The sequence below is a fragment of the Capra hircus genome, chromosome 11 (assembly GCF_001704415.2).
Source record: "Capra hircus breed San Clemente chromosome 11, ASM170441v1, whole genome shotgun sequence".
NCBI lineage: Eukaryota > Metazoa > Chordata > Mammalia > Artiodactyla > Bovidae > Capra > Capra hircus.
The window spans coordinates 14,861,657-14,884,463 of record NC_030818.1 but is presented as its reverse complement, the minus strand read 5'-3'; the positions used below and the strand labels follow the sequence as shown (position 1 = coordinate 14,884,463).

General features: G+C 35.0%; 1 protein-coding gene across 6 annotated transcripts in view; it reads right to left on the bottom strand.

The window, feature by feature from the left end:
• The window catches only part of BIRC6 (baculoviral IAP repeat containing 6), a 210,165-nt gene that overhangs the window by 140,037 nt on the left and 47,321 nt on the right, over positions 1-22,807 (bottom strand). For 4 of the 6 annotated variants that reach the window (XR_001918779.1, XM_018055092.1, XM_018055093.1 and 1 more), the window contains exons 9-19: positions 22,098-22,156; positions 16,166-17,560; positions 11,689-11,838; positions 8,796-9,021; positions 6,465-6,625; positions 5,330-5,461; positions 4,709-4,840; positions 2,379-2,557; positions 1,173-1,306; positions 627-788; positions 405-536 (exon numbers count right to left, since the gene is read on the bottom strand). Coding sequence is in view for 5 of the 6 variants with exons in the window: in XM_018055092.1 (XP_017910581.1) it covers positions 405-536; positions 627-788; positions 1,173-1,306; positions 2,379-2,557; positions 4,709-4,840; positions 5,330-5,461; positions 6,465-6,625; positions 8,796-9,021; positions 11,689-11,838; positions 16,166-17,560; positions 22,098-22,156 (2,862 nt within the window). In the remaining variant the exon portion in view is untranslated. The remainder of the gene's footprint in view (positions 1-404; positions 537-626; positions 789-1,172; positions 1,307-2,378; positions 2,558-4,708; positions 4,841-5,329; positions 5,462-6,464; positions 6,626-8,795; positions 9,022-11,688; positions 11,839-16,165; positions 17,561-22,097; positions 22,157-22,807) is intronic. The other 2 variants (XM_018055094.1, XM_018055096.1) reach the window with 2 other exon arrangements.

The window sequence follows — 22,807 nt, the reverse complement described above, 5'->3', positions numbered from 1 at the left end:
TTTCAAACATTTCCTAGATAGTTTCAGGGTTTAGAGAAAATGACCTGCACAATGCTACAAATAAGTCTGGGTGAACTGACATACTGGTAATAAAGGCCTCTGTGAAGAATCCAAAGATAATCAGGGATAGTGGGAGTGAAAGTGAGGGAAGAGCTCCCCTTACCAAACTCCCCCAAACCTTCTAATAAGCAGAGAAGCCCAGTTGAATTCTTTTATTACTAGATTTAATGTGACATTTTGCCTAAAAAACCCCAATTTTTTTCCCTAGGATCTCAATAATCCTCAAAAATCCATTTACGTTATACATATATTTAACAAGAACCAAATGACCCTAGACACAAGGTATCACCTGCCAAACTACAGGAGCACCTACAAAGTATATTTTTGACTTAAAAATCACCAACCTGATGCACAAGGCTAGAAATCGAGCACACTTGTGGGCTATGCTTCGTCCTGCCTCAAAGAAGCAAACACGTACAATGTCTGAAAGACATTTTCGTGTTTTTGAAAGCAGGCTTTCATTTCCTTCCTTTGAGCTGCAAAACAATAGCAGGCGTTTAGGCTCATGCTGAACTTCCAATCATAACATCCAGAGGGCAATCTGTGGTAAATAAAATCTTATTAACCTTCCAGGTCCATTCGAATGTACTCCAGCTAACCAACAAAGAATATCTAACACAAGACTCTGGGCATGTTCTGTGATTTGGCCATCATCTGCTTTTCTACACAAAGTGTTGAGAAGCTTCTCATGAAATTCTGAAAACTGCAACATGGCACATCGCTGCACTCTACAAAAAAAAAAAAAAATATATATATATATATATATGCATATACACATACACACACATATACATAAATACATTAATAATCAAAAGAGAAAAATAAAGCTATTTCAACCTGGTTGGACATCAAATATTTCATCTGGAATCATGAATATTACAATTAAAAAAAAAAGAACTTTTGAAAATTACCTAGCACTATATGAACACCAAGGATGAACCAATAAAGTAAAAATACATACCATCAATGACATAAGCACTTAAGAGAAATGAAAAGCAAATAAAAATTTTTAAGTAAAAGGATTTTAAAATTTTGTGGATATTGATATTTTTACTGGAAAGTCTTCCTTTGTACTTCTATTACTTAAGAATAGTAGAAGAAAATGAGGTTACCTTTCCTTAGAAACTGAAGTTTTCTTAAATCTTCGGATGGTAACTGAGACTTCTTGAAGTAAGTCACAACCCCGGAGGTTTTCAGATTTACGGGTGCCACTTGCATTTTCATTTTTAACATTAGAGGATTTTTCCTGAACATACAAAAGTAAGTAATTGAATGAACAAATGAAACAAAAAGTTATTTACCATTAAAGTTTATAAACAAAAGAATATAACAACTATGACTACCAAAACATAAATCTCAAACTAAAACGATAGCTTTTACCCTCATATTCAGTACATGACTAATTTACTCCACTGATATAAAATTGTTATAAACTTATAGTGGAAGAGACATAGTCACTGCTTAAAGGCAACAGCCCAGTGAATAAAGATTATCAAGCCAAAGTCTTGAGTCTCAGTCCCAGCTACTGGTCTATGAGCTAAGCCAGCTCCCCAGTCTCTAACATTCCCTCACTTAAAATATGAAAAAATGGATGTAATAGCACCTGCTCTGCCTACCTCAGAGTTATTTTGGGGCTTAAATCAAATAAAGTACACAGAAGTTCTTGAAAAATTGGAAGAACTATACAAATATAAGATGGCTGGTGTTACTGATATTTCTATTGTTGCTTATGGATAATGATGATAGAGAAGCAAAATCTCTAGTGCTCAAGAAAGTCCAAGATCAAACAAGTATGAAGAAACTGCATGATATACAGCTAGCTGTAGAAAATGAACATGAATTTTATGATATACCTCTGAAATCAATTCTCAACTTACTTCTCTTTCTGCAGCCTCCCAAATGTTTAAAAAAAAAAAAAGTGGTGTGTTACCAGTAAAGGGCACAGAAACGAATTCTTACCCACAAGGAAATAAGCATTATGGTCAAAAATAATTATTAAGGCAAGTGCCTGCTAGCAATTACTCCCCAATGAATATACTTTATAAAAGAAAGACAGCTTAAAGTTAATGTAAATATTTTCTCCTTCATTATACGTTTTTAACTTGCTGCAGAGAAAAACTATAAACAAACCAAGTTATCTATTAAAAAAAATCAATTACGGGCCATGCTACTTCCAAGAGTGTATCAAATCTCAACTATAACGTTTAAAACAGCATGTTAACAGTTTACAAATTCTGTAAAGCGATTATCCTTCAATTAAGAAATAAGTAAATAAATAAAACCAGCATGTTACAGTTTAAAATGATAATGTTTAATACCTTGCCTGCTGCAACTTTTGCCAAGAGTGAAGCAAGTGAATATCCCTTGTTACTCTGGTGTTTTAGGGATGGAAGTCTTACTACAGGACGTATACCACCATTACAGATCTCATCTGTTCCTCTTTCATTCACTGCCTTGACATGGATCAAAAATGAACGATATTTTCCTCCTGCCATACCTAGAGGAGTGGTGCAGAATGGGATAAATTACTCAATCACCAAAACGCAAAACTGCTTTTTGTGTTCATAGAGCAAACTAAATAATTAACTCCACAGAAAGAAAAATACACTTGGCCAGGATTTTGAAATTATACTGCTTGCATATAATATGGCTAAATAACCTTCATATATATTGGCAGCAAACGAACAAAAAGCACAGCAGTTATATGAACAGCATAATATAGAAAGTTTTGACACCTGGCATGTTTTATCCCAAAGAAGTTATTCATTTCAACCACAGAAATTCTGTGAACTACAGAAAAAACAGAAAACACTGTCTGTCACTGAAGCACCGCCCAAAATAATGATCTATCGTTATGTGCAACCATCCAGTCCTTTTATGCATGTACGCACACACATATACACGTGCATGCATACATACATAGCATTATAGTATTACACACTTAAAAAAGCACAGGCTTTGGAGCTACTATCTGGGTCAGATAACGGCTCTGCCATTTTATTAGCCATGTGACAAATTAAACTCTCCATGGTCCAGTTTCTTCAAAAGTGAGTAAAAATAATAATAGTACCTACCTCAAAGGTAATTAAAACACTTATAACTGCATGGCAAAAGGAAGCACTCAATAAATATTAGTTATTATCACTGGTTTATGTTTTATGTATTTTAACTAAGTTGAAATCATACCATACAATATATATGTAAAATTAGTTGCAAAAATACCCTCAAACATACCCATGAGCAACCCATAAGCTGCTGCCTAAGCAGGTATGAAATCCTTCTGTGATTACAAAAGCTACTTCTGTTGTTTGCCGCTGACCTGCCTGACTACTGTTTGGCACTGCAGTGTTGTATTCTTCTTACTGCTGCACTAGTCTAGGTTCTAAAATGTCTTAAGACCCTCCTTTTCAGTTTTCTTTTTCTACATGTCTTTGACCCACATCACCCTTTTACACATACACAAAAATTTAGCAATCTTTTTCTCCAGTTCAAAGTTCAAGGAATTTGAAGAGAAGAATAGTCACTTCTACTAAATTCTAGGAAAACTAACACCTTTCTATTACTGAGACTTCTGAAACACACATTATATAATCTATCCCCAATTTTGTCAATCTCATGGACAGAGGAGCCTGGTGGGCTACAGTCCATGGGGTCACAAAGAGTCGGATGCGACTGAGCAACTAACACACACATACACAATTTTGTCAAAGCCAACATTTTAATTTTCATATAAGATTTAAAGTTTCACATTCTCATTTAACACAACTAACTTACACTTCCAGCAATATGAGAGATGTTATTATACAGTTATTACACAGTTTTGCTCTCCACTATAACCTAGTATGTAACCTAACAAATCACAGGGTCTCATAAACTTAATGAATGAAAAAGATATAGTCAAGGGAGTACAATCAAGCTTGTGTACATACTGCACCTGTAACTAAAGGGAAGTGTGTGAATGGGGACAAACATTATAAAGGGAATGCAGACAAATTAAAACAGTTGTTATTTAGGTGGTCTGATATTTTCTTGGTTTATAAAAGGATCTCCACAGCCTTCTCACCTCCAAGTTTACTTTAATGATCAAGGTGTCTCACTTGGATTTTTTAATTCACCCATGAGATATAAAGGTGACATAAATGTCTTACTACTGCAATATCTAATATCTTATAGACATAAGATATAAAATATACATTGTAACTTGTGTTTTGGACACATCATTATATCTAATACTTTCAAAACTCCTCTATAAAAAACCCTTAAGAGAAGATATTATAACAACATACAACAAACACCCTGAAAACACAGGACTAAATTGATGGAAAAGGCAAACATGCCAGAACATAATGTTTGGTTATTTGGAAGAATTCTGTATAACATGCTAAATCATACTACATTCATATTCTTTGTGCTTTTTCAAAAAGCACTGAGACCCTCAAGACACAGAACGTAGATCTTAGAGTTTCACGTAACAATAGTCACTTATGATAGGAAATTACCTCAGCTACCATGAAACTGATGGAATCATTCAAGAAAAGTCCCCCCAAAAAAGGTATCTTATTTTTCTGAAATCAGGTTATTTTTTAAAAAATCTACTTTTACAACTGTGGGACTATTTATTCTGCTTTTGTAAAACATGTTACTTCACCTTTAACCAGTTTGGGACTTGTTAACGTCAACATCCCAGCATGCCCCGACAGATCAAGGCCACTAGCAAGCCATACTGGCCCACAGAGAATGTCTTCTTTATGGTCTTCTAAAAACGGACATAATCTAAGACCTAAAAAGAAAAATACACATTTTTCTTTTAAATTACTGTGTTATTTAAAATGTAGTATTTAATAAGCAAATATCCATCCCATTTACATATAACAGCACCACACAAAATTCCATACTTAGAATGTGTTCAAATAAAATTTGCTATCATGCTAAGGAACTACAATCATTATCTGATATATTATGCTGTTTTTCATTCCCATATTATCTACATTCACCTTGATTTTCAACAACAAAAAAAAAATTATAAAACCATGACATGATTTCAAATCTCAAGATATTAAAAAACAAGAATGCAAGTATTAGCACAGCTGTGTTCACTAAGATGCGCTGAAAATTAAAGCATATTGCCAAAGCAGAATTACAGGTTATTTTTAATTGTGTTCTTAAAACCATGTTTTTGCAAGCCATAAAGAAATCTTTGCCCAGTAGGATGCATTTGGATCACTACTCCTTTTACTGTCATGGACAACAGCTCTGTAATTTAACTCACACTGTGATTCCTCTACATCCATGTGCTGCATTTCTTCATTCAAATCAACCAGGGACGGTTTCCCATTTTGTTCCACTTCAATGTTAAGAGCTGGAGACAAAGGAAAGGTGATCTGCCTATCTACTGCTGTTTCTAGAGGATAAAAATATTAGTAAACTTAATGTTGCTTAACATCAATGATCTATGTGCCTAAAATTCTAAAATTCTCCATTAAATTGGGAACTACAGTGATTTTTAAAATGGTTTTTAGAGGAGGAAGAAAATTAGATTCAAGTGTTTTATACTCTCTTCTCTCTTTTAAAGGTGGTAAAATATTCACCTGAAGAAATAATCTGCTAGCCACTAAACCAAGAATTCTTACCCTAGGCTATATAGTACACCACCTGCAGAGTTTTAAAAATATCAGTACCTAAGTCCTACACCAATTAAATCTGAATCTGTCATGATTCAAAATTATACACACACACACATACACACAAACACACACATATATACACACAAACACATATATATACACAAACACATACATACATATTTATAAAATAGGAAATTATTCAGGTTTCAATGTTTTTATCCCTGGTGTGAAATAGCCTTTTACTCTGAAATTATCTCTAGCCTTTTAAATTAACCTATTAAGATGAAAACACTGAGAAATAACATCTAGTTCCAAATATGTCAAGTATGTATAATCTATTTTAATAACTCAATATATCAAATTCTGAGCTAGTAAGAAAGATAAATAAAGATGAATGTATTTCTGGCATTACGTTCTGAATTTTACTGATAACCTTAAAAGAATATATGCATTCCATAACAAAGTTCTTTTTACAAACAAGTCTTCTCACAAAGAGAAATGAATAAGTCCAGTAATGCTATAAGTGAAACTAACTCACAAAGGAACTAACTGCCTAAAATCATAATTAAATTACTCAAGTTTATGCAATTCTGAACAACAGAGTTACTGAAAAGTTCTTCAGTGTTCTCTGGATAAACTTCTCTACATAGAACCACAAAAAGCAGAGAAGGAAAAGAGCACAGGGGTGTGGGAGCAAGAAGGGATGTCAAAACTAGACAGCCAAATTGAAAATTAGTCTTTTTAAGAAACCAAAATCTTCAAATTTTGATCCATTCTTACCGTTGACTTTCCCTAAGCCTGGAGCTTTATTTTTCAGCAATGTCACTTGTATCTGTGGAATATTGGTGATGTTTGAGTTCAAAACAAATTTGAAGTCCACATGTCCAACCATACAAGCTTTAGGCAAAACCAATTCAAATACATGTTCATCCCAGCTGTTGCTGTCAAATAAGGGAGAAAATGATAGAGTGAAATCTTTCTTTAGCTGTAACCATCTTATTACTTATATTACCTTTCTCTGATGTGCCAACAAAACCGAATGCTTCTCAATGGGATTAGGGGAGAAGACAAGCAGTTCTACTGAGAACCATACCTGCCTTGGGCACTGTACACTCCAAAAAGCCCTTGTTCCTCTAAGTGTGAACTACTGTGCATCAGAATTATGTGCAGACTTATGGGCCCACCCTGATTCTAAGAGTGGGGTCACAGAAATTTGAATTTTAAAGTAAGAACATTGTGTATTTCTTCTACATGTCCATCCTCTGATTTTAAATTCTGTATATGTGCTGAAAAGTAAAATTCCTCCACTAAATTTCAGATTCAAATCCAAATGCCTACTAGGTATCTCAAACTTAACATAAATAACCCAAAACTACTTGGTAACCAACTCTAAAAGCTGTAAAAAGAAATTCCATTTTTTAATGAGCTCAGTCCAAAACTTTAGTCATCCTTAACAATTCTCACTCACATCAGACGCTCAGTACATCAGCATATACGATTCCTTCTACCTCCAAGCTGTATCTGACCACTATTCTCACTGCCTCTGTCAATTATCATCATGGTCCAGTTCACCATCACCACCACCATGATTATCTGAATTACCACAACAGGGTTCAAGTTAGAATTCTTGCTCCTGCCTCTTCCCTCTAGTACACACACCACAACCACTCCTACACTATCAACACAGCAGTCTTGGTATATCCTTTTAATACATAAATTATATCGCATCACTCCTATATTCAAAACTAACACCTTCCCATCTCACTCAATGTAAAAGTCTCACTGTAGCCTATAAAGACAATCATGATCTAGCTACAAACTATTTCCTTTGATCTTACTTCCTATCACTCTCCTCCATGTTCACTGCACTTAACCAGTAGCCTCCATGCTCCTCCTAAAATTCATAACATATACTCCTCAGGACCTCTGTACTTTCTATTGTCTCCAAATTAATGTCCTCATGGAAGCCTTTCTGAGACCCCTTATATAAAAATATCACACACATTTTTCTCTCACACAGAGATGCACACCCAATAACTCTATTGCCATTCTGTTTTAATGTGTTTCAAAGCTTTTATTACTATATGACATAGTAGATAGCTGTCTTAACAGCCTGTCTATCACCACTAGAATGTAAATTTCCTAAGAGCCATTTTACTAGTGCCTTCCACAGTACCTGCACAACTGGGAGACTGGGATTAACATGCACACACTGCTATGTAACTATATACCACAGGGAACTCTACTCAATACTCTGTTATGTCCTATATGGGAAAAGAATCTTAAAAAAGAGTGGGTATATTTATAACTAATTCACTCTGCTGTACAGCTGAAACAACACAACATTGTAAACCAACTACACTTCAATAGAAAAAAAAAATTTTTAAAGGGAACCCATATTAACAACAACAAAAAAAGAAGTACCTATACAAAACAAACATTTAAATATTTAGTCACACAATCTACATGTCTCTTTAACAAACTAACTGGAAGGATGAATTACTCTCAGCATTTTATCCTACAACTAAGAATAAGCATACAGGAATTTCTAGGCTTCCTCGATGGTTCAGTGGTAAAGCAGGAGGCTCTGGTTCCATTCCTAATCAACGAAGATCCCACCAGGCCACGGAGCAACTAAATCCATGCATCAAAACTACTGAACCTGTAACCTAAAGTTTGGGAATCACAATTACTGAGACCATGTACCACAACTACAGATGCCCACACACCCTAAAGTCCATACACCACAACAAGAAAAGCCATCGCAATGAGAAGCCCGCACACCGCAACTACAGAGTAGCCCCTACCGGCAACTGGAAAGTCCAAGCAGCAACGAAGACCCAGCACAGTCAAAAATAAATATTTTTTTAAAAAAAGAATGGCGGATTCATGTTGATGTATGGCAAAACCAATACAGTACTGTAAAGTAAAATAAATAAATAAAAAGAATAAAAAATAAAAATAAAAAAAGTATATAGGAATTTCTAAAACCAAGGTGACAAACAAAACAATTACTATGCAAAAGTTAACAGAAAGAGTAACATATAATCATAATTCTATGTTGTCACTATAAGATGAACTTAAGTTCTAAAACTAAGCTGAATGTTTTACCTGTCAGTCTGTAGTTTCCAAGTTCTAGTATGCTGAGCAGCATCCCCATGGTGCTGCTGATGCAGATGCTGAGGATGCCTCCTTTGCTGCTGTTCTTGTTGCACCTCCACCCAGCATGGCGGAACAGTAGCTGAAAACCGTGGAGTCAAAGTTTCAAAGCGGGTTAGCTCCACTAGAGATGTCAAGATGTCAACGGTGAATGGCTGGTCCACCAATAAATCAACTCCTTAATAACAATGAATGCAGAGTTTGAAATTGGTTTTAAAAGAAAAAATTTTGATCCATGTTTTTGTCTAGTCAATCACAACATTTGCCAAATAGCCTAAGTTAATACTATAGGCTAAAGTAACTAGCACTGAGTCCATACAGACATAAGAAAAATCCACCTCAAATATTTTAAATTATAGAAAGGGAACTCCTTATTGGAGAAACCCAAAATCAACCTGAGAAGGGCCCTGACTGAGATTTAATGAGCTCCAGACTGACAAGGGCAACAAAAGGGGTGGTGCTGAAGTGTAAGTCCTGACTGACATCAATCATTAACTTTTACACTTTGTTATTTACAAAACAAAATGTTAAACATCTGCAAGCACACAATACCTGCTCTTTTTTACTCTATTAAAAAATAATTTTTAAAAAAACCAAAGCTATACTGATGGCAAAAAAGCACAAACCAAAAAGTCAAAGCAGTATTTTTTCCACTTCTAGGGTACTTGAGAATACCATGTATACACACCAGTATTGTAAGAGTAACAAACTGATTCAGAGAGATAAGTTTGCTTTTACAAATATATGTATTCACATCTTTGAAAAGGCTAACATACAACAAAGCTGAAAAACTTGTTTCAATTAACAACCACAAAAAAAATTTAAAGACTAAAATATGAAATCTGATAAATTTAGAATAGTTTCACAAAGAAAGTTTACATTTAGTTCTATAAAATTACTATAAGTGTACTTCAAACTATGTTTTTCCTCAAAGCTTCAGTCCAACTCAGTTCAGTTCAGTCGCTCTGTCATGTCCGACTCTTTGCGACCCCACAGACTGCAGCTCACCAGGCCTCCCTGTCCATCACCAACTCCCAGAGTTTACTCAAACTCATGTCCATTGAGTTGGTGATGCCATCCCACCACCTCATTCTCTGTCATCCCCTTCTCCTCCTGCCCTCAATCTTTCCCAGCATCAAGTGTCTTTTCAAATGAGTCAGCTCTTCACATCAGGTGGCCAAAGTACTGGAGTTTCAGCTTCAACATCAGTCCTTCTAATGAATATTCAGGACTGATTTCCTTTAGGATGGACTGGTTGGATCTCCTTTCAGTCCAAAGGACTCTCAAGAGTCTTCTCCAACACCACAGTTCAAAAACAAAGGGCTTTTTAAAAAGCCCTCAAAGCTTAGGGCTTTTAAAAATATGGTTGAAATTATTAATATTGTTTGCAAACATTTAACAGCATATCAATGCTCCTTTACATTATTTACGTGTTTATAACCTAATTCATCTTTACTAAAGAGTACTTTATGGACTTTATATGAAAATTATTATACCAATATCCCATAAAATATGAAAACATCCAGTATGTTAGCTTTTTAAACCAACTTGTATAGTTAATCAAGACAAGTAAGTCCAATTATACATAGCAAGAGACATGAGTCACTTTATCTCAACAGAGGATAATCTTGCCTCCCAAGGGCCATATGGATGGAGGCAATTGTGTCTACTACTGGAATCGAGTAGGTAGAAGCTACATATACAGCTAATATAGCACTAGACAGGCCTCCCGCCACAAAGAATTATCTAGTCCGAAATGTCAATAGTGCTGAGAATGAGAAATCCTGAAATAAGGTAGTGAAGATTGCTACATATTACACAAGTAATCATTAAAATTAAGATTTATTATACCAGTAATCACTCAAAGTTTGCCTTTAGTGCAAAGAAGAATGATCAAATACCTAAATGTACAAATTCAAAAAGAAGAAATAAAAATTTTATGTGTCATTTCTGTTTGGAATACATTTGAGTTTAAACACATTTTTCATTAAAGATTCATTAAATTTCTTTTAAATGCTAGGTTTCTTTTAATAGTTAGGTTGGGGAATAAAGCGTGGTAAGTCCAAGGATAAAATATATCAGCACTTGGAAGTACAAAAGGATCATGGTATAGAGCAAGGGCAGGGAAAGAGAGCTTAGTAACAAATGAAGAGCATGAAACGGAATACACTTTAGAAATCTCAGAACGTTTCCAATAACCGGAGGTTGAGCAGAAGACCAGAGTTATCAGTCCACAGAGCAAGTAAAGATTTTTAAGCAGGAGTAACAGTGCTGACATAACATCTTTAGAAAAACAAGTTCAAGGGGCAGTATAGAAGGTGCATGGGAGAAAAGGCAAGCAAACAAAACCAAACCTATCTAAAAGTTCACAATGGGGTGATGAGGGTCTGAAAATATCACCCTAAGGAAAGGATATTTTTTCAGCATTTTATTCCAGGAGTAGTTAATATTAGCCATTCCGATCACTTTACACTTACTTGGTGAATTCTTCACTCTTTCATATTGTTTTGTTCCATCCTAACTAGACTAAGAGCTTCTTAACCAAAATCATGTTGTTACCTCTTAGGTGACTTTACCAAAACTCACCAACTTACACACAGGTTGAGAACCATTTCTTATTTTAATGTTTACAACATTTTCCAACTATTGAAAACAGAGTGATAAATTATATACAAAAACAAGTCTGATAAAAGAACATCAACAAGCAAATGAACTCTCAAAGTAACCAAGAATTAACTACAAAAAATGAAATAATGTTTTAGATTTTTAAAAGAGTGATTCAGAACTTTGAACATCACAAGAATTTGCATTTTTTGTAAATCATTTTTAAAAGTTAATATCATACCTGAAATGCCAGGACTTGAAGGATTTGATAAAGGTTTGGAACCTTCTGAAGACGGTTCTATTCCTTTAGAAAGAGATCCATCCACTAGTATGTCAGCTTCATCAATATCATCACAGGTTCCTCCAATTTGGAGAAAATGAAGCTCACCACCTACAGTATAGTAAAATTTCATCAACACAGGTATATGAAAAATAGGTAAACAGACAAGTGCTTGCTACTTAGTTAAGAAACTTAATTTATTCTAACACCACTTAAAAGGCAGAAAAAGAGAGCTACTAAAGTGATACATCTCCAACAACTTAGGAATCAAATTGTCAAGGAGTTACAATTTCATATGTGAAAATAGTTATTTATGTAGTACTTACATGTGTAAGACATTATTTTAAATGCTTAATTCATTTAGTCTTCACAAATAACCTTAAGTAGGGGGCATTATTGCGGCCACTTTACAGATGAGAAAACTGATGCACTAGCTATACCAGAATCCACATCCCACTCTATTAATCACAGCAGTAGCAAAACTAAACAACAATTCTTCCTAATTTTTTGAAGCATTCACAATAAAATGAAACCAAATCAAATTTCTATTTTTCATATTTCTACTCCAGAAAAAAAATGGAAAGTGAGCTTAACAAAATATTTAAGAAATAAACATAAGTAAATAAAATAATTGGAGATTTACTTCCAGCATGACAAAACAAGATAAATCTTACTCTTAAAAGCAATTATAAAATTGAACAAAACTGTCATTTAAACAGAGTGAGTCAAATGATGAAAACCAGATTTGCTACTATCACAGGGACTCAGTGATTTGAAAAGCTTGTCTGCCTAAGGTGACTCAGCGGTGAAAAGAAACCTATCAACTTTGCTATCTGAAGCCAGCATTCTGTGTGGGGCAAGCAAAACAATAGAACTCACCAGGGATTTAACAGAGTTACAAAAAGTGAGAGAAACATAGGGGGCTTGGTAAACATCTCAAATATTCCACACTGATCAGAGGTTGCACACAGGGGCCACAAAGACCAGAGGGGGCCCAAGTCATCAACACATTCCCTGTCTACTAAGCCCCAATGCTTATGCAGAAAAGACCTGAAAGGGCACAAGAGAAAATAAAAATAAAGAAAACAAAAGCCAGGGCACACTTGAACACAACCTTGCCAATAAAGGTATCTGGTCACAACCAATTATCAAAATCTTTAGCTGAACAATAAACTATGTGGACAGACAGGTAACAAATAAGAAACAAGTCTTAAAAATAAAAACCAGTGGAGAAAACAATGAAAGAGACATCAGTGGCTGCAAAAGAAACAGACTTCACAGATTTAGTCCAGGTGGGCTACCAAACAATCACATAACAACAATTTCCAAACGGGGGTTAAATCAGAATTCAGCGGTTCTACTACGTTATTTAAAATGTCCAGTATTAAACTGAAAATTATGAAACAGTGACCCATATTCAAGAAAAACAAAAGCAATGAGAAATATCTCTGAGCACCCAGATTTCCATTTAGCAGACAAATACTTCAAAGAAGCTGTTGTAAATATTTTAAATAATAAAAGGATATCAGGTATAGAGAATTCAAAAAATGAATGGTAAAAATGAATCAACAAATCATCTCAACAAATTAGCAGAAATTATTTTAAAAGAACAAAAGGCAATTCTTAGAATTGAAAAGTAACTAAAATGAAAAGTTTGCTAGAGACTCAATGCAGATTTGAGATGACAGAAGGAATCAGTGAAATAAAAACAGATCAACAGTTGCACGTTACATATGAAAATTGTTAAGAGTAAATCCTCATCAAAAAATAACAACAGATCAAAAAGAAGCAACAACAGAATGATATGTGCAGGAACAATCAATAATTTTACACACAGCATCATTCTTCAAAAATGAATATGAAATAGAGACATTTCCAAATAAGCAAAGACTGAGTTTTCTGCTAGCAGACCAGCCTTACCATAAGTACTAACGAAAGTCTTTCCAGATGAGATGAAGGCAACACAAAATTCACAAGAAAAAAACAAAATGCCAAAAGGTGAACATATTTTTTTCTCATTTAACTTTTGTAAAAGATAAAGACCATATAAAATAACATTTTTTGGTTGGATTTATAACCCATCTAAATGTAATATATAAGACAACAGTAGCACAAAGCTGGGAGAGAGAAAAATCAGAGCAAAGTTTCTATATTTTACTAGATTTAAGCTAGCATTACTCTGAAGTAGACTGTGATAATCCAATAAGAAGATCATTTCAAGAAAAGGTATTAAAAAACAGAATCAACACAAGCACCAGTGACATCACACCAAAGGACAGAATAGGAAGTAATTGGTAGGAAGCTCTAGAGGTCAGTAGTACCATCAGTGCAACTACGGAACTAGAAAGAATGAATGGAGGACTTCCCTGGGGTCCAGTGGTTAAGACTCTGTACTTCCACTGCAGGGAGCATGGGTTCAACCCCTGACTGGGGAACTAAGATCCCACATCCCACATGCTGCGCAAAAGAAGTTACTTTATAGCATTAATTGTAGGTTTTAATCAACAGACTCAATGTTTCTCCATGAGAAAACTTTTATGTGATTTGAATATACTTACAAGATAGTGTCAAATCCATTTGATTTACAGTTTACAGTGCTTTCAAACTCTACTTTATGGATTGTTATTCGAACATTTTAAAACAACTTTTTTGTCCTCTTTATTGCTATTAGTCTCATCTTTTCAAATGCATCTTGATCAATTAATCCTTAAGCAACTGGGGAATAATTTTTAAAGCAATTAACTTCCCATGTTTTCTCTTGTCCTCAATTCATCTAAATTCCATCATAATCGTGATCACTTCCTAAAAACTGTCATTGTCTAAACTCCACGAGAACACTGATCTATTTTATAACTTAAATGTTATTTCTCCTCTGAATCGCCAAAACCGTATCTCATCAAAAATTCAAATCATTAAACTTTGATTGCACTTGTGAAAACTACTAGTATCTTATGACTACATGCCCTGGCAACAGGTCACTCAGATTCCAAAACGACTTCCATTTCGAATGGCCTACAGCAAGTTAAACTGTTTTCATTTTTTTTAATCTTTCAGATGAAAATATACCAAAAAGTTCAAAGTATAAAATTTCAATAAAAGCAGGGTCTCCTACTTTTATTATATTCTGGCAATTTAATGTAGTTTAAGCACACCTCTACAGACTGCCTAGGTCTGAACACTAACTCTGTCATTTATTAGCTCTGTGACTTAGGCAAGTTAAATTACTTAACCTCTCTCTCCCTTGGTTTCTATTTTTATTTTTTTAGAGATAACTAAAATGAAGACAAAGCTAGCACATACCTCATAAAGTCAGTGTGATGACTAAAATTAACAAAGCTAAAATTCTCACAGAAATGAACTGGCATATACATGATTAAACTCAAATTATCCTTGATACCACATAGTATTTTAATGATTTTTCTGAAAGTTTCGTTATTCTAAAGCTATTTTAGACTATTCCTTTTTAAAAAATAGTTAGATGTTGATGTTATTTGGCTTTTTCCCCCATGTTATTTCACTAAATGTGTTTCAAAGAAAGCAATCCACATCACCACATCCACCATTATCCTTCTTAGCCAAACTCTTGAAATCTTTCTAAAGAGAGGAAAAATTCAGATTAATTCCTACCAGAACCACGAATGAGATGCATTACTCTTCCCAATCCCAATTTTTCTGCCAAGCACTGGTTATAGTCACTGAGACTTCAAGCATCTCCTGGTCCTAAATTCCTACTAAACAATCAATAGGACTATTCACTTTGCCAGATATGGTCAGTAATTCCTTAGTAAGACTACCTGTTACTCTATAAGAGGCCTCAAATATTGCAAAACTGATTCACTGTCTGCAAAAAGTTAGGATTAAATATGACAAGGAACGCTTATTTGGCAGAATTAATAATTATTTACCACTTTTATTTCAGAAGAAAATAACAACATGTATTAATATTTGTGCCAGAAACTTTACATACATTATTTCATTTAATTCTGTCAAGCCTGAAAATAGACTGTCTTTCCTAGTTTATAAATCAACAAAGGTTTATTGAGTTTAAAGTAATTTGTCCAAGGCTACAAATTTGAGCAGATGCAGTTAGGACTCACAGAAATTACAGCAGGTTATTTTCTTGAGGTTAAAGCAGTGAAGATACTTTCTGAGAGACTTACTAACTTATTTACAATTAGAATCCTTACCTAGGGCAGCAGAAAAGTGTTTTAAGAACAGGTACAATAGTACAAAGATTTACCACTTCATTATAAACATAAATTTCTCTCCATCTATATGGATCTAAAAGTCACGCTCGGTATACACATAAATGAATGCCCTGTATATTGATTTCATAAGACTGATGAAGACCCAAACAAGCCCACAGCTTACCTGTGGCGCACGCACACAGCCTGTCTGTGCCCGAGTGGTAAATGAACAAAACAAGCCCACAGCTTACCTTTGGTGCACGCACACAGCCTGTCTGTGCCTGAGCAGTAGATGACAGAAACGAATGCATCCTGTTCCTCAGTGCCCTCCTTTTTCGGAGGTTCCACTTTGGCCAAAATTTCAAAGTTTGAAAGATCTAATATTTTTACATATCCTCCCTGAGTGGTTATGACCAGGTGTCCAAGAGTAGAAATGTCAGACTTTTTTCCTCTCTCAACCCCGTTCTTTGAGGTTAACTGCATCTCCTCAGGAGGTTCCTCATAGTCATCCTCTCGGTTATCCAATATATCTGGTGGAAGCAAAATGAGCGAGGTAATTGTGTCCTGGGGATCTTTGATATGCTGGATTTTTATTGGCTCCTCTTCTAATGTCACTATCCGAGTGGCATAATTCATTTTATAAAGTATTAAATATCCACCACTAATGTTCCTCTGCTCAGGTTGAATTATCAAAGGAGTCTGTACATCTGCTGGTGATTCATGTTGAATTATACTAATATTTGCACCATTCACTGCAGCAAGATTTGATTCCAGCTCACCTTTCCGTCTATTACATAGTGCAGAGTTTAATTTATTTAAGTTATTCAAGGCCTCTACTTGATTTATTGCACTCAAGGATTCAACAGGGCATGTTCGCAGTCCTATCAATAAATGAATTCCATCAGCACAAGGAGTTATTGAGTCTATACAAAGATTCTCCTCCTCTGCAAACTTTGGCAGCCTCAAGCACTGAACCAAAGTCCCAGGCTTGGGAAACACAGAGTTCCACTTCTCAGAATCTGGAGAGGTAAGGTTGGCTGCCGCATCTGCAAACTGCTGAATGTAAGTCACAGGAGGGTCCTGCAACAACAACTGCTCCTGACTATCCAGCTCCATTTCAATGATCTGTGGAACCGTGAAACCATCATCGTGCAAACTTTTACTCATTATATTGTTCATCTGTGAAAAGATTTTTCCTGCTTTCTCATCAGATTCCTTGATGCTATAAAGAAGCAAAATGGGTAAAGTCCTCCTTACCAGAGGAGAATTTAATTCTGAGTTAGTGCAGGATTCATTGTCAGTTGACCCTTGTTCTGATATACTTTCACCCTGAGTTCTGCTTAAACCATCCAGTGACCTGTGAGAATTACTACTAATGGGTGAGGTAGCAGGAGATTTATAGGTTAATAAACCTCCAGCTAATAAACATGGAAAGGGAATGTTGTGTTGTTCCTGGTGCTTCTCCTTTGTCTTTTCACTCTTAGAGCTGGTTAAGCAAGGATTTGCCCCAAGTTCTTCAAGATCCTTAACAGTATCTTCAAGCACATTTGCAACAATCTCCCACTGAAGCTTTTCTGGCTGCTGGAGGATGCTGAGTGCTGTTATATCAAGGCTCACTTCCATGGCTTCCTTCTGTGATGTATGCCCTTTGAAAAGGAACAATACAAATGACCTTGTGAATATAAATCAAAATCTGTAGTATAACATTTTCATTAATTCTCTTTTAATCATCCAGTCGGTACATTTTAAACACATTAATGGAACAATTTAGTCCTTTTAAGGAAATTTAATCCAAGCTGAGATGAACCTACTCAGAAAAACCATAGATATTAAAGAGTCTCAAAAATCCTTTTCAATTCACAATACACTCTCCTAGCAATCTGTGAGCAAAATTCTTTAAAAAAAAAAAAGAGAGAGAGAGAGAATAAACGGGTTAAGAATGAAGACATTATTAATATCATAACAGACTTCTGCCCTTCAATTCTGCACCAAAATTACACTCGATACTATGCATCCGTCCTTTATGCATTTTGCAGAATATCCATGAAACACTACTATAATCTCAGTTCATCACCTCTTTCCCATTCCACATGCTAATTATCAGTTGACTGTCTTACTATGTAACAGTACGCAATTTAACTCGAACCTCAGCTCAGAAAAACAGTAACCACAAAAAGTCTCCCAAATTTGTCATTTTGAGTGAAATATAAACATCTTCTAGGGCTTCTCTGGTGGCTCAGTGGTAAAGAATCTGCCTGCCAATGCAGGAGACACAGATTAGATAACTGGTGCAGGAAGACTCCGCATGCGGTGGAGCACTAAGCCCGGGCACCACACCTACTGAGCTCGCACTCTAGAGCCCAGGACGACACCCAGTGCACCCACGCTCCACAGCTACCGAAGCCCCCACACCCTAGAGACCATGCCCCACCACAAGAGAAGCCACCACAAGGAGGAGCCTAAGCACCACACCTAGAGAAAGGCCACGCAGCAAAAAAGACCCAGGAGAGGCTAAATAAACGAACAACTTAAATGTCTTCTGTACTATCTGCTAATATTTAGTTCAAGTCAACTACATTACATTGTTCCTTATTGACTTTTTATTTATCGTGTGCTTCAAACTATCCCCTTTAAATAGAATAAAGGTCATTCCTCTGTCTCAATTCTCCAAAAATACCATCTCTCTCTACACAAAACCCTGAAGTAGAGGTCAGTCAACCTCTTATTAACCAGGGATAATCTCTTGATACTAAATGCAAAGTTTCAACTCATCCTTTATTTTTCTCAACAGCACAAACTATCAGGGAACAATCTATTACAAATAAAAATATAAAAATCACTCTATGTAACTTGTGGAAATGCAAAAAAAAAAAATGGAATTGGCTTTACAATTTAAGATTAAAGAACTCAGAAAAGGAAGGAAATAAGTATAACTCAAAGTGAGTGCACAGAAGTTTGAAAGTTACCCAAGCAAAGGAATGAACAAGAGAAATTTATGGAACATCAAACACTTGAGTTATATTGAAAGCTCTGTTTATACCATTTTGTTAACCATTTCATAAACAGTATCTTCAAAATGCTAACAGCTTTATCAAGACTTCTTTATTTTCTGAGCATAATCTTCTCATTTCATATAATGTCACTGTTGTCATCTAAAACAATATCCATGTCTCACTAAGCAGAAAAAACTTAGTTATAAACTTCACAATTTAATTGTACTAGTAAGTTGTTTATTTAACCACTCATTTGATTATATTCATGTGCAGTCTTTATATTGCCATGCAATAATTACATATATTTACTCTATGAATTCACTCATTTAGACATGAGGTTGAAAGCTGACAGTGAGATTTTTATAACATGTAATAAATAAATAAATAAATAACACTGTAACTAAACTGTAACTTACTTGATAAGTTATGATAGGAAATTGCCAAGGAAAAGCTATTTTAGTCTATGCACATTTTAAAAGAAAATAAATTAACCATTAGTTACATATATTAACCACAGTTAAGACAATATTCAAAGCAAAGGTCATGTGAGATGAGAATATCCATTAAAAAAGAAAATATAACAGGTAACATTACTACTCTGCTGCTTCTCAACCATTTAATCAACGTCTAGGACTCTGCTGCTGCTGCTAAGTTGCTTCAGTCATGTCGTGCGACCCCACAGACGGCAGCCCACCAGGCTCCCCCGTCCCTGGGATTCTCCAGGCAAGAACACTGGAGTGGGTTGCCATGTCCTTCTCCAATGCATGAAAGTGAAAAGTGAAAGTGAAGTCGCTCAGTCGTGTCCAACCCTCAGCGACCCTGTGGACTACAGCCCACCGGGCTCCTCCGTCCATGGGATTTTCCAGGCAAGAGGACTGGAGTGGGGTGCCACTGCCTTCTCCGAGGACTCTACATTCCCCTTATAAGACTGGCAAAACACAACGACAACTGTCAATACTGCAGTTAAGGAAAACTGTGATCTTTACTTGCCTCAGAATTTCTCAAACCAACTGGACCACAAAATAAATTTTTATAAAACATACCTACAAATATCCTGCAGTATAATATTCTTCAGATAATCATATCAGGAAACCCTCTATCCTGCTTACTGAGCTACTGTCAGTCCCACAGTTCTACCAGCCAACTTCAGAAGTTTAAGTTACGCATATTCCTGAACCATCAAATTTCAATTTGAATTATTCTTCAGTCTCTTGCCAAACACTCTTCCCACTCTACAAAAGAAGGTGCACTCCTTTATTCTGATATGTGGACCAAAGAGCAAACTTGTCTTTCCTGTATCATCTAGATACTTTCAAAAATCGTTAACTTTCAACTAAAAAACAGATAAACATCTCTTAAGTTTCCACTTACACTTTTGAAATTAATAAATACAACCTATAATTCTTCAGATCATATCATTCAAATTGATAGGACGAGCTTAGAGCTAGGAAATGTAAGTTGTGAAATAGCATCTATTACTTAATTTTACATACTTCAAGAAGATAATACATTTCCCATTAATATCACAAGCCTTCATAAATTCACCAATAGTCTCTCAATATAAAATTAGTTTAAAAGGTTATACATATTTTACTATAAATGAATGAACCACTTACAAATCCTCAAATAAAGTAAAAATTCTACACTGGAAGGATTTTTTTTTTTCTCATACCACAGCTACCTAGTTTCAATACTATATAAGGACACCACTCCCAACCTTAAAGGAGGTATCATAGAAAAGAGTCAACAAAAACATACAGTAATATTCTAGGTACCGGGAAGTGAAGAGGACAACAGGATCTAAAGGAAGTGTGAAAGATCAAACAGGCATAGATGAAAAATATAAAGGTAAAAAAGGGTTAAGGAAACAGATCAATATGCAACAACTACAATTACAAAAATACCTACTGAGATCCTTAGACCAAGAGGAAAGAGTTAAGCAACAGCATACAAAGGAAAGAGTAAAGTTAGAATAAAAAAAATTTAAGGGCAGAAAAAAGAACATTTAGTTCAAACATTTCACTTTACATAGGAAAAACTGAAGCCCAGAGAGTTTAAGTGACTTGACAAGACCAAAGACTTATTTTGTAAGAGTTGAAGCTCTAACCAGATCTCCAGATAATCAATGACCAGTGTATTCTTGTCAGATGTTTAAAACTGCAACAGTAGCCCTTTCTTTGGCCAAGGGGTAACAAACTGGAAAAAGAGCACACTTCATCAAACTACATTTTTAAACGCAATCAATTCTTCTCCCCAGACCTAATTACACATTTGTGTTATTATTCAGGGCAGTTTCCTACTTTTCTTAATTTTTTCATTCTAAGAACTACCTTAAAAGACAAATGAAGGTGAATCTAAAAACCAGTGCAGTATTCTGTTTGGTGGCTTTAAAAAAAAAATTTACAACAAATTAGAATTGAGAGCATCGGCTACACTATACTAACATCTGACATGTAACTTTTAACAACCGAACTATCCAAAACCAAGTTTCCTCTAAAGAGATTTCATAAGTTATGTATGTCCTTAATTCATGACATTGACATTAGAATACAGCTAGAATTTAATAATGGTCACTTATTTAAAATAGTGGCTACTGCCCAAGTACTCTGCTTCACGAATTTTAATCTTAGTTACCAAAATTATAAATAAGAGATTTAAATATCACTATTTTATACACTAGAAAATGCAATCGCACTATAATAAATGACAGGATTTGAATTCTGATACAATAAAACTATTTTGAGATGCCTTGCCTATAACTACATTAAAATATGAAGCCTTTTATACCCCTTTGCCTTAATATTTCATACAGTTTTCTTTTGGGAATAAGAAATCACTAATTAGTAATTATTAATCATTGATTTAAACATTACATTTATTTAACAACACAATACAGTATACAACTGAACTGAACATATTGGGCAGAGTTTAATGTCACTGACTTACATGACAGATTTAGTAAGATTCATTTTTAATTCCTTTGGTGTAAATAAGTACTATTTAAATTTTTAGTATGAAACTACATATACGTTACTAATTCAAGATCTGATACATAATTGAGTTTTCTTTGTATATTAATGAAAATTTAGACTTTGTACTCAAAATACAGAATTATTTGGTATTTAGCTCTACCTAGAAACTATATAAATGCAAGGATATAAAAATAGATTATCTAACATTTTTTACATACCTGTCACAGAATCTGATCTGGAATGCTCTTCACTGTCTGAATCCTCCAGTAAATCATCGCTTAAAAAAGACAAATTAAAAATTTCCATTTCAAAATAAAGTACACATGAGAAAGCAAAGTATAAAGTTACAACCATTGTTTCTTGTCTAAAACGTAAGCATCACACAACTAGCTTATGTAATGTATAAGTTGACTGAAATCCTGATTACGCTAATAGTGAATCATCTTAACTCATTAAATAAATGCTTGCCTGAAATAAAGTGTGGTAATCTCTAAAAATTTATAGTAGAATCTGTAGGATTTAAACAACTGAATAGGTATAGACAGGGACAGTCTGGGTAAATAAAAATGAAAAAAAAAAAACAGCTAATAAAATCAAGCACAAGCTTCCACTAGTAAAATTTTAATAACCACTCTATTACTAGGGACAGGCTTCCCTGGTGGCTCAGATGGTAGTGTCTACCCGCAATGCAGGAGACCCGGGTTCAATCCCTGGGTCAGGAAGATCCCCTGGAGAAGGAAATGCCAACCCACTCCAGTACTCTTGCCTGGAAAATTCCATGGACTGAGGACCCTGATAGGCTATAGCCCATGGGGTCAGAAAGAGTCGGACACAACTGAGCCACTTCACTTTCACTTTCCCAGGCGGCACTAATGGTAAAGAACCTGCCTGCCAATGAGGAAACCAGAAGTGACACAGGTTTGATCCC